The sequence below is a fragment of the Saccostrea echinata genome, unplaced genomic scaffold, assembly GCF_033153115.1.
Source record: "Saccostrea echinata isolate AGI-Se365-2 ecotype Australia unplaced genomic scaffold, CSIRO_AGI_Sech_v1 ptg000033l, whole genome shotgun sequence".
In the NCBI taxonomy this organism is placed as follows: Eukaryota; Metazoa; Mollusca; class Bivalvia; order Ostreida; family Ostreidae; genus Saccostrea; species Saccostrea echinata.
This window is the reverse complement of record NW_026889782.1, coordinates 21,219,197-21,231,329: the sequence shown is the minus strand read 5'-3', so window position 1 is coordinate 21,231,329 and position 12,133 is coordinate 21,219,197. Positions and strand designations below refer to the sequence as shown.

General features: G+C 34.2%; 2 protein-coding genes across 2 annotated transcripts in view; both read left to right on the top strand.

Moving 5' to 3' along the window:
- Positions 1-2,947, top strand: part of LOC133198259 (uncharacterized) — a 32,646-nt gene extending 29,699 nt beyond the window's left edge. Inside the window, exons 9-13 of the mRNA XM_061334380.1 lie at positions 191-329; positions 699-846; positions 1,008-1,737; positions 2,367-2,484; positions 2,778-2,947. Coding sequence (XP_061190364.1) covers positions 191-329; positions 699-846; positions 1,008-1,737; positions 2,367-2,484; positions 2,778-2,947 — 1,305 coding nt within the window. The remainder of the gene's footprint in view (positions 1-190; positions 330-698; positions 847-1,007; positions 1,738-2,366; positions 2,485-2,777) is intronic.
- Positions 2,948-3,255: 308 nt separating this feature from the next.
- LOC133198752 (coadhesin-like) lies at positions 3,256-10,768 on the top strand. Its single transcript, XM_061334757.1, has 4 exons — positions 3,256-3,423; positions 3,507-3,662; positions 10,429-10,599; positions 10,695-10,768. The coding sequence occupies exons 1-4, from the start codon at positions 3,258-3,260 to the stop codon at positions 10,727-10,729; spliced, it is 528 nt and encodes a 175-aa protein (XP_061190741.1). The 5' UTR covers positions 3,256-3,257; the 3' UTR covers positions 10,730-10,768.
- Positions 10,769-12,133: the final 1,365 nt, after the last annotated feature.

Sequence of the window (12,133 nt, the reverse complement as noted above, 5' to 3'; positions counted from 1 at the left end):
AGGCACTGTGGCTGCGATAGTGTACACAGATCTATCACAAGAACAATATGCTGACCTAGGGCTATGTATGATGACAACCATTAATTCAAGTAGTGCGTTTTTTAGATCTTAAGATATGTGATTATTAGTTAGGCTTAATGCTATGATCTTTAACCCAGCTGGAGAAATTCTGTTGTGTTTTTTTTTTCAGGTGCTTCGACTGCATATTCTAGTACCCAACAACCCGATTATTATCTCCTCCTTGCCAGCATTAAGCGGATATGAGAATCGTCAATACAGACGAACCATTTATAATGGCGAGAGTGTCACCATTTATAATGAAAGAAATGGTAAATAATTACATGTTGTTTTAATTTGACTTTCATCAGATCTACAAAGTTTGGACAATTTTTTAACAAGCTGGTCTCCCTCCTCCCTTTATAAAAAAAGTATTGGTGTCAAAATTGAAAGAAAATTTATACATGTATGATAAAAAAATTAAAAAAAAATGATTTTGAAGACATGAAAGCATCCATGCTTATCCATTCTGCACCTTGAATCTCAAAAAAATTATTTTTTTGGCAAATGTGTTTAATAAATGTTTATGTAGAAGATTCAAGAAGGAGAAAACGTTGAATTCACAAAACACTCATTTATTATTAATTATGATATCTTTTAAAAGTTGCATAGAGCGATGGCGTATCTATTTCTATTTTTAGAAACCTGGGTACAGGGTGGTAACGTGAAGGCTCGCGTGATCAGACCGGACATAACGACCGTAAACGGCATGATCCATATCATTGACTCTGTGCTGGGAATACCCTATCTGGATCTTCCAATGCTAATCTGCCATGACGTTTGGCTATTGTAGGTGTAGATAGGTCATGAACAATGAAGTTAAATAATCATTACATGCCTGAGATGGATTGACAAAAATATAAAATCTCAATGACCTCTTGTCATTTTTTATGCAACATGGTTATGTGTCAGAACATTACGTTGTAGTACTTTTTCGTGTTTCATTATAGGCGTACATATGACTACATGAGGAGAGTGGGACTAAAGAACTACCTTACGGACCGTAGATTTACAGCAGAGACGTGCAGCTTCGAAATTTATGGCTATCCTCCAAATTATGGATCAACCGTGCTCACTAACCAGGGAACCACCTGCCCTACTTACTGTAGTCAGGCCCAATATCAGAACCAGTACCCCTGTAACACAGCACAGTGTCAGACAAATACTGGTTCCACCACGTGTCCCACTTATTGTGCCCAGGCGAATTACCAGAACCAATATCCATGTAATACTGCTGTGTGTGCCAATACCAACACTGGAGGGGGAACAACCTGTCCAACCTATTGTTCACAGTCTCAGTTTGCAAATCAGTATCCGTGTAACTCGGTCATTTGTACGTCTGGGTCTAACTGTCCCCCCTACTGTTCACAGCCCCAGTACGCAAACTCCCAGCAATGCCTGAGTTGTAAAGGGGGATTAGCGAGCCAGTGTCAGTATATTAGCTACTGCAGTGACCCAAACAATGCCAACAAAAGTCCGTGCAACATGTATCCATGCAACATGCTAAATAGTTTGAACACAGGGTCGAAGGGTTCGTCAAATTATGATATGGGGTACTGCGGATCGACCACTGTGGCGTGTGAATTCACAGTCTTTGTTCCTAATTCCAGTGCTATTGAATATTTTTCAGTGTCGCTTAATGGCAACAAAATTATGAGAGACACTCCAAGATTTCAATATGTAAGTGAAAAAATTGTAGTAAAAAAATATCTATGCAAGTTATCAATAAAAAATTCTTCTTTCAACCAACAATTTTCAAGAATACATAATTTAAATAATTGAATACATGTTTGCTTGTTTATTTATTGTTTAACGTCCCTCTGGAGAATTTTCAATGCACTAATATGGAGACGCCACACTTGCCGGTGGAGAGCTGCAATTTTGACCTATACTCGGCACTCAGGGCCATTGAGCAGTGAGGGATCCTTTTCATGCCAGCACTTACTGCGACACGGGACCTCTGTTTATATGGTCTCATCCGAAGGACCGGTCCTCACGTGCCACAGTGAGATTCGAACCCGCGAAGTAAGGAGCAACTCCTTACTTCGCTACTCTAGAGCGAACGCTCTAACCACTGCGCCACCCGGGCGACTAACAATTGTATATAAAGACACACAAAAAACTTCTAAATATGCTCTTTAATGTCATGCATTTTGCAATTTGAATTCTTAGAAGCACTTTTATAAATATCTCTTACATTATTAATGGTAATTTCTCCTTATAACGTGACAGAAATTAACGTGTATAAAAGTGTTTTATTTAATAATTCTAGAATGTAGAAATTTAGACTGTATAACTTTTATTTTTAGTTGTTTAAACGGCTCATTGTTCCTAGAAGAATCTATATAGAAAAAATGGGAAACGGAATCCACCAGATGAGAATGTTAAACGGGGAGACGATTAATCTTACAAAAACAAATGACAGAGGTAATAATCCAGGAGAACCTTGTTATCTCAAATTTAGTAGTCTCACTAAAACAAATGACAGACTTAATTATACAGCCAAATCTCGTTTTCGCACACCAAAACATATACGTAAGTCTTTTTATTGTCGAAGGAGTTTTCTTATGAAAACAAAATCTTTATAAGAGAGTTCTTAATAACTGGAATTTACTGTATTTGCTTCTTTCACTTTACTGCTCTGTGTTATATTCTCTATAGGGATATCAGCCAAAAAAATATATTAAAAAAGACAAACTGACATTTTTATCTATTTTTAGATGTGAGGATATACTTTGGAGGAGCATCAGCGAATGTTATTCACATGGATGAGGGGGCGACTAATGGGGTCATGCATATCATTGACCAGTTGTTATTTGTTCAGGAAGATCTTACAAGAAACATAACATCATCGAGTAATCCTGAGAAATTTCAAGAGATTCTGGGATAATATTGATAAATCATGAAAACAAAACAAAACAAAGATATGAAAGTTTACTTATACAATTTATAGTGATATGCTATCAGAAAATATAACACACACCCACACACCCACACACACACACACACACACACACACATATATATATATATATATATATATATATATATATATATATATATATGATTTGTTGTATTTCTATTGCAATACGTATTTTACCGTTTACTCAGAATTTACTCCAGTTATATTATTTCTGATTATTCCAATCAATTTGTTTTTGCATCTTTTTTTTTTTTTTTTATCTTTCTAGCAAGTTATAATGGAAATTCACATCATTACAGATGATACCTTTTTGTCTTGGGGAGAATGGACTTCTTGTAGTGTTACTTGTGGAAACGGTTCCCAACAAAGGTATAGGGAGTGTGGCGGATCCTGTTCTGGTTCGTCATCCGAATCAAGGACCTGTTATCCACGCTCATGTCCAGGTAAAATGAAAAAAAAACATTACGTTGATAAGGCATAATAGAATTATAGCTTGTTTATATCGGTTAGCCCATTTGTTTTCTAGTGAATGGTTTATGGAGTTCTTGGGGTAGCTACAGCCCCTGTGATAAAACGTGTACGCACGGCTGGAAAGTCAGATTCAGGAATTGCAGCAATCCTCAACCGGCACACGGTGGTCTTTCTTGCATCGGTGATTCATTGGAAGCTGTACGGTGTCCTGGTATAAATATACAGTTTTATAAAAGAATATAAAAATACTTAGTAGACGTATTCGTTATCAAGCTAGGTTTTGATTTCAAGTTGCAAAAAAAAAAAAATCTAATCATGTATATAATACGGCATTTCTGTCACAATCAATTGCATGTGCAAAAATGATAAACACACTTGAGTACTTTTTTTACATACATGAATTAATTGTATCCTTCGCTATCTTGAAAATGCTGGGAATAAGCCTATATAACGCAAGAATTTCAAATATAAGCTATATGTGAAAGTATTTTCCTACCTATAACGATTTCTTTTAAGAAATAAGATGTAACACAGACAAAACCCGAGCAAGATTAATAAATTATAGAGCTTATTCATGCAGAATATTTTCAGCTAATCCTAGTTAATCATTTAAGCTTGACTATTATATACACGATTTACAAATTCTGACAATTTACGGACGTGTATCGGAGAGAATCTCGCATATTACCTAATAATAATAACAACTAGATGAGATCTCGTTGCGAGCAACGAGTGGGTCTTCCGTCCGATTTTTGATAAGATGAGATAAGAGTTTGACTGAGATTTTCGTTTAAATATAATGATATAAATAAATTGTTAAGACGAACAATTTTGCTTTAATAATGTTTAACAAAATATTGGTCATTAAAGGGTTATAGATTAAAGATTTTCGGCCCTTCTTGGCCCCTAATGTGAGAGGTCAGCCCCTTTTTCTTGATATCATCTTGAAGCTCTCATGATTTTGAACACTTTTTGTTCAATAACTATTCAGAAACTCTTTTTTGTTTTCGGGATATATGCAAAAGAAATATTAAGGGTCGGCCCTTCAAGTCCTAAATGGGGACGTCTAGCAAAAATTCAAAGAGTGCATATTGTTCAGAATATTATTTTGAACGTCTTTTGTTCAGTATTACTTATCAAAATATTCCCCCCTTTCGAGATATAAAGCGTCAAAAATGTAGCATTCTGGCCCCTTGTGACCCCTTATTACGTAACATATGATCAGAATCTTATCATATATTTTAGTAAATTGTTAAGATAACCATCTTTGCTTCAGTAATGTATTACAAATTATTGATCGTTGAAGAGTTAAAGATGAAAGACTTTTGGCCCCTCTGTTTATCAAAATATGCTTCCTTTTCGAGACATATTGCACCAAAGATTATGCAATCTGGCCCCCTAAAGACCCCTTGTTGCGCAACATATGATATCAATATCATGTTATTTAGATAAAGTGTGTGAAGAAGAACTATTTCGCTTCAGTAATATATTACAAAATATTGATCATGAAAGAGAAAATGATTGTGTACTTTTGGCCCCTCTCGGTCTCTTATTTAAGGGGTCAGACCCTTTTCCTTGATATTACCTTAAAGCTCTCATGATTTTTACACTTTTTTTCAACAACTAGTCAGAAATTCTTTTTCGTTTCTGAGATATTTGCAAGAGAAGTATTTAGGGGCCGGCCCTTCAACTCCTTAATGGGGACGTTTAGCAAAAAATGAAAGGTTGCATCTTGTATAAAACATTATTTTGGACATCTTTTGTTCAATATTGCTTATCAAAATATTTCCCACTTTTGAGATATAAAGCGTCAAAGATTTAGCATTCTGGCCCCTTATGGCCCTTAATTATGTAACATATAATGTGAATATCATAATATATAGTAAAGTTGTAAATTGTTGAGATAAACGTTTTTGCTTCAGTAATGATTACAAAATATTGATCGTTAAAGAGTTATTGTTCAAAGACTTTCGGCACCTCTCAGCCCCTATTGTGAGGGTCCAGCCCCTTTTTCTTCATATCTCTTTAAAGCTCTCATGATTTTGAACACTTTTTGTTCTACAACTAGTCAGAAATTCTTTTTCGTTTCTGAGATATTCGCAAAAAAAGTATTTAGGGGCCGGCCCTTCAACTCCTTAATGGGGACGTTCAGCAAAAAATGAAAGGTTGCATCTTGTATAAAACATTATTTTGGACATCTTTTGTTCAATATTGCTTATCAAAATATTTCCCACTTTTGAGATATAAAGCGTCAAAGATTTAGCATTCTGGCCCCTTATGGCCCTTAATTATGTAACATATGATGTGAATATCATAATATATAGTTGTAAATTGTTGAGATAAACGTTTTTGCTTCAGTAATGCATTACAAAATATTGTCGTTAAAGAGTTATTGTTCAAAGACTTTCGGCCCCTCTCAGCCCCTATTGTGAGGGTCCAGCCCCTTTTTCTTCATATCTCTTTAAAGCTCTCATGATTTTGAACACTTTTTGTTCTACAACTAGTCAGAAATTCTTTTTCGTTTCTGAGATATTCGCAAAAGAAGTATTTAGGGGCCGGCCCTTCAACTCCTTAATGGGGACCTTTAGCAAAAAATGAAAGGTTGCACCTTGTATAAAACATTATTTTGGACATCTTTTGTTCAATATTGCTTATCAAAATATTTCCCACTTTTGAGATATAAAGTGTCAAAGATTTAGTATTCTGGCCCCTTATGGCCCTTAATTATGTAACAAATGATGTGAATATCATAATATATAGTTGTAAATTGTTGAGATAAACATTTTTGCGTCAGTAATGCATTACAAAATATTGATCGTGAAAGAGTTATTGATTAAAGACTTTTGGCCCTTCTCAGCCCCTATTGTGATGAGTCAGCCCTTTTTCTTTGATATCGTATAAAAGATCTTGTAATTCTACACAATATTTCTGTTCAATATAGCTTAACAAAATACTCATAGTTAAAAAGTTATCGTAAGAAATGTCTCTAAAATTCACTCATGATTCGTGTCCTAAATTTTGACCCCTACCGAGCTTCCATACTAGGCACTTCCGAAAGATTTGAAAACCCAGGTGATCAATGGCAACATGTCCTCTATCATCGCTGAGAATTTCAGCACTCTAGCTTTAATCGTTTTTGAGTTCCATTGCAGACAAGGAGGTCCTCTGAATTTTGATTAAAGGGCGATAACTTCCGACCGGAAGTGAATTTTAAAAAAATGAAAAAAACGTATAAGGTTCAGACAAAGATACATCTTCCCTGAAATTTTCAAGTAAATCGATTGAGCCAACTCCGAGAAATCTTCTGCACAAAAATTGTAAAGAAAAAAAAAGAATAATAATAATAACTAGATGAGATCTCGTTGCGAGCAACGAGTGGGTCTTCCGTCCGATATTTGATAAGATGAGATAAAAATTTGACTGAGATTTTCGCTCAAATATAATGATATAAATAAATTGTTAAGACGAACAATTTTGCTTTAATAATTTTTAACAAAATATTGATCCTTTAAGGGTTATAGATTAAAGATTTTCGGCCCTTCTTGGCCCCTAATGTGAGAGGCCAGCCATTTTTATATCATCTTAAAGCTCTCATGATTTTGAACACTTTTTGTTCAACAACTATTCAGAAATTCTTTTTTGTTTTCGGGATATATGCAAAAGAAATATTAAGGGTCGGCCCTTCAAGTCCTAAATGGGGACGTCTAGCAAAAATTGAAGTGCATATTGTTCAGAATATTATTTTGAACGTCTTTTGTTCAATACTGTTTATCAAAATATTCTTCCTTTTCGAGATATATTGCGCCAAAGATTATGCAATCTGGCCCCCTAAAGACCCCATAATGCATAACATATTATCATAATATATAGTTGTAAATTGTTGAGATAAACATTTTTGCTTCAGTAATGCATTACAGAATATTGTTCATTAAAGAGTTATTGTTCAAAGACTTTCGGCCCCTCTCTGCCCCTATTTTGAGGGTCCAGCCCCTTTTTCTTCATATCACTTTAAAGCTCTCATGATTTTGAACACTTTTTGTACAACAACTAGTCAGAAATTTTTTTTCGTTTCTGAGATATTTGCAAAAGAAGTATTTAGGGGCCGGCCCTTCAACTCCTTAATGGGGACGTTCAGCAAAAAATGAAAGGTTGCATCTTGTTGAGAACATTATTTTGAACAACTTTTGTTCAATATTGCTTATTAAAAAATTTCCCACTTTTGAGATATAGAGCGTCAAAGATTTAGCATTCTGGCCCCTTATGGCCCATAATTATGTAACATATGATGTGAATATCATAAAAAATACTTGTAAATTGTTGAGATCAACATTTTTGCTTCAGTAATGCATTACAGAATATTGTTCGTTAAAGAGTTATTCTTCAAAGACTTTCGGCCCCTCTCTGCCCCTATTTTGAGGGTCCAGCCCCTTTTTCTTCATATCACTTTAAAGCTCTCATGATTTTGAACACTTTTTGTACAACAACTAGTCAGAAATTCTTTTTCGTTTCTGAGATATTTGCAAAAGAAGTATTTAGGGGCCGGCCCTTCAACTCCTTAATGGGGACGTTCAGCAAAAAATGAAAGGTTGCATCTTGTTGAGAACATTATTTTGAACAACTTTTGTTCAATATTGCTTATTAAAATATTTCCCACTTTTGAGATATAGAGCGTCAAAGATTTAGCATTCTGGCCCCTTATGGCCCATAATTATGTAACATATGATGTGAATATCATAAAAAATACTTGTAAATTGTTGAGATCAACATTTTTGCTTCAGTAATGCATTACAGAATATTGATCGTTAAAGAGTTATTGTTTAAAGACTTTCGGCCCCTCTCTGCCCCTATTTTGAGGGTCCAGCCCCTTTTTCTTAATATCACTTTAACGCTCTCATGATTTTTAACACTTTTTGTTCAACAACTAGTCAGAAATTCTTTTTCGTTTCTGAGATATTTGCAAAAGAAGTATTTAGGGGCCGGTCCTTCAACTCCTTAATGGGGACGTTTAGCAAAAAATGAAAGGTTGCATCTTGTTGAGAACATTATTTTAAACATCTTTTGTTCAATATTGCTTGTTGAAATATTTCCCACTTTTGAGATATAGAGCGTCAAAGATTTAGCTTTCTGGCCCCTTATGGCCCATAATTATGTAACATATGATGTGAATATCATAAAAAATACTTGTAAATTGTTGAGATCAACATTTTTGCTTCAGTAATGCATTACAGAATATTGATCGTTAAAGAGTTATTGTTTAAAGACTTTCGGCCCCTCTCTGCCCCTATTTTGAGGGTCCAGCCCCTTTTTCTTAATATCACTTTAACGCTCTCATGATTTTTAACACTTTTTGTTCAACAACTAGTCAGAAATTCTTTTTCGTTTCTGAGATATTTGCAAAAGAAGTATTTAGGGGCCGGCCCTTCAACTCCTTAATGGGGACGTTTAGCAAAAAATGAAAGGTTGCATCTTGTTGAGAACATTATTTTAAACATCTTTTGTTCAATATTGCTTGTTGAAATATTTCCCACTTTTGAGATATAGAGCGTCAAAGATTTAGCTTTCTGGCCCCTAATGGCCCCTAATTATGTAATATATGATGTGAATACCATAATATATAGTTGTAAATTGTTGAGATAAACATTTTTGCTTCAGTAATGCATTACAAAATATTGATCGTTAAAGAGTTATTGATGAAAGACTTTCGGCCCTTCTCAGCCCCTAATGTGATGAGTCAGCCCTTTTCCTTTGATATCATATAAAAGATCTTGTAATTCTACACAATTTCTGTTCAATATGTTTTAACAAAATACTCATAGTTAAAATGTTATCGTAAGAAATGTCTCTAAAATTCACTCATGATTCGTGTCCTAAATTTCGACCCCTACCGAGCTTCCATACTAGGCACTTCCGGAAAATTTGAAAACCCAGGTGATCAATGGCAACATGTCCTCTATCATCGCTGAAAATTTCAGCACTCTAGCTTTAATCGTTTTTGAGTTCCATTGCAGACAAGGAGGTCCTCTGAATTTTAATTAAAGGGCGATAACTTCCGACCGAAAGTGAATTTCAAAAAAATGAGAAAAACGTATAAGGTTCAGACAAAGATACATCTTCCCTGAAATTTTCAAGTAAATCGATTGAGCCAACTCCGAGAAATCTTCTGCACAAAAATTGTAAAGAAAAAAAAAAGAATAATAATAATAATAATAAAAGTGAAAAAGAAACAATAGAATAATAGAAGGGTCTTCCGTTGGAGACGGAAGACCCTAATAATAAAAGTGAAAAAGAAACAATAGAATAATAGAAGGGTCTTCCGTTGGAGACGGAAGACCCTAATAATTTATATGGGATTTGAGAAAGGAATCACTATATAATTACAAATATTAACCATCATCGCAGCATATTCAACCTTCAAAACATATTTCTAATTTTTAACATGCAACAAGTTAAGAGGAATGGAACATTTATGACATATTTTCAAACAAACTATGTTGAAAGAGGCCATGGTACATCCATGACTATAGTACCTAAATTTGTACATGTAGTTGATGGACAATGTTCAGCATGGTCAAGGTCTGAAAAGTGTAGTAGAAGTTGTAGAGCAGGGGTTCAGATAAGGATAAGACACTGTTTTAATCCTGCTCCTGGATACGGTGGTAACAACTGTTCTGGAAGGTCTATTGAGAGCAGACCATGCAGCCCCGGGAATCGTCCAAGTTTTCTCTTTTTGCTCCCTTCGTTTTACTTGTCATTGTTCCACGTAAACCAAGATGTATTTTTAGTATTTTTTTCCTATCAAATTTCCGTAGTTTTCCATCCTTATATGTCTTTCTTGTGGTTTATATTTTTTTCTTTTCGTTATTTCTTTCTTTATTGGCTTCCATAATACTGTATTTTAAAATAATAGCTTTAAATATTTTCAGACAAATCGTTCGTTTTTGAACATCATAATACAAATGAATGAACACCAATTGTAGTCAATGGTAATTGGGGTCATTGGGGTCACTTCCGGCCATGTGACATGTCATGCGGTGGGGGGATTCATATCCGAATGAGAAGATGTGACGACCCGCCTCCTTCTGATGGAGGGCTTCAATGTCCTGGTCAATCAATCCAAACCGAGGCATGCAACACTCAGTCATGTCCAGGTACAGTATAAATGAATCCTGCGCAATGGGAATTTTTCTGTACATTTTAAATCCTTTTTTTTCTTGTTTCAATTATTTTCTTTGCATTATTTCAGATACCAGTCAACCAATTGATAGTGTGATCGGATAATATGTACCCGAGTATTGTAACATATTATATAATGAAAAGGATATTCCCTTTAATTCTTTTTCTTTTAGGAACCAGATATTATATCTACTTTCTGATGATACAAATTTATCGAAAGGACTTTAAATCCTTAAACGAGGTTAGATATTTTACAAAGGTCCGTGCTGTGTCTCCATAGTGTGTTTCTACTTTTAGGAGAAAATCAAGTATTGAATCTCTAAATATCCCCTATGCCCAACGTGGGCGCCATTGTCACAGCCTTGTATAGATATAAAGTTAACATAAAACACAACACGCCCGCTAGCGCTTGGTTCGATAATCGTATATTCTACGTTTATGGAATGAAATTTATACAGATCAAATAGATATTGAGTAAGAATTACAAAAATGGTCTTGTCAGAAGAAATGCTTATGTGGAATTTGAAAGCCATAGCTCCAACCGATCAAAAATTACGGGCAAGGTTAAAGTTCTTTTGCGAACAAACACGCAGACTAACGGGCAGGGCAAAAACTATACACCTAAAAATTTTCGACTAAGAGTTTATAAGATCTACTTGCCTACTTTTTTGTTTTACCTTTTAACGTAATGCAGTTCGAAAATAATAAAAAAGAAATTCTCAATCTTTACCAAAAATAAATTATTTAAAGCCGTGTGTCTATTTTGCATTTTCACCATTGCTAAGTGCATAAATACGTGCATGATTCTAAAAGATGGTTTAAAAGACCAATACTTCTTTTACCTTACAAATCAATTGCTTCATATGTTCGAAGAATTATAAAAAATGCAACTCTTAAGTGAAAAATGGAGATAACAACAATAATCAAGCTTAAAAGTTCTATATACAATAGTATACAAATCTGGAGCAACCCTAACTTACATTTGTAGTGGGTACTCCCGGCAATGATGGTAAACACAGCTGTAACTTGCACGTTTGTTAAGGTGACTTCATCATGGCCAATTGAAACAATGATAGATGGTAGATAAATGGATAATATGGAATGTATAGAAAAGTCCTTAAATATATAAATTGCGTCATAAAAATATGCACAAAAGGTATATGAATAATCTGATATTCCTATCATAAAGATATAACAAATTATCTCTCTTCCCTTTTACAATGAATTATTATATGTTTCAATTTTATTCGATATGATAACATGAAGTATGTTATATAAAAGGAAGTTAACTCTTAACAAATCATATGGGTTATTTAATTTATTTAATTTATGGAATTGAACTTTCTCCAAATGCAATAACATGTATATATATTCTTTACTTATTGTATTACCTCTGTACAATAAATAAAATAATCATGGTTTGTTCTTTACTAATACCTTTCTCATAACCAATAGACATTTAAATTAGTTTAGTTACTAAAATATTCACATCAAAATATTTCTAAGTAT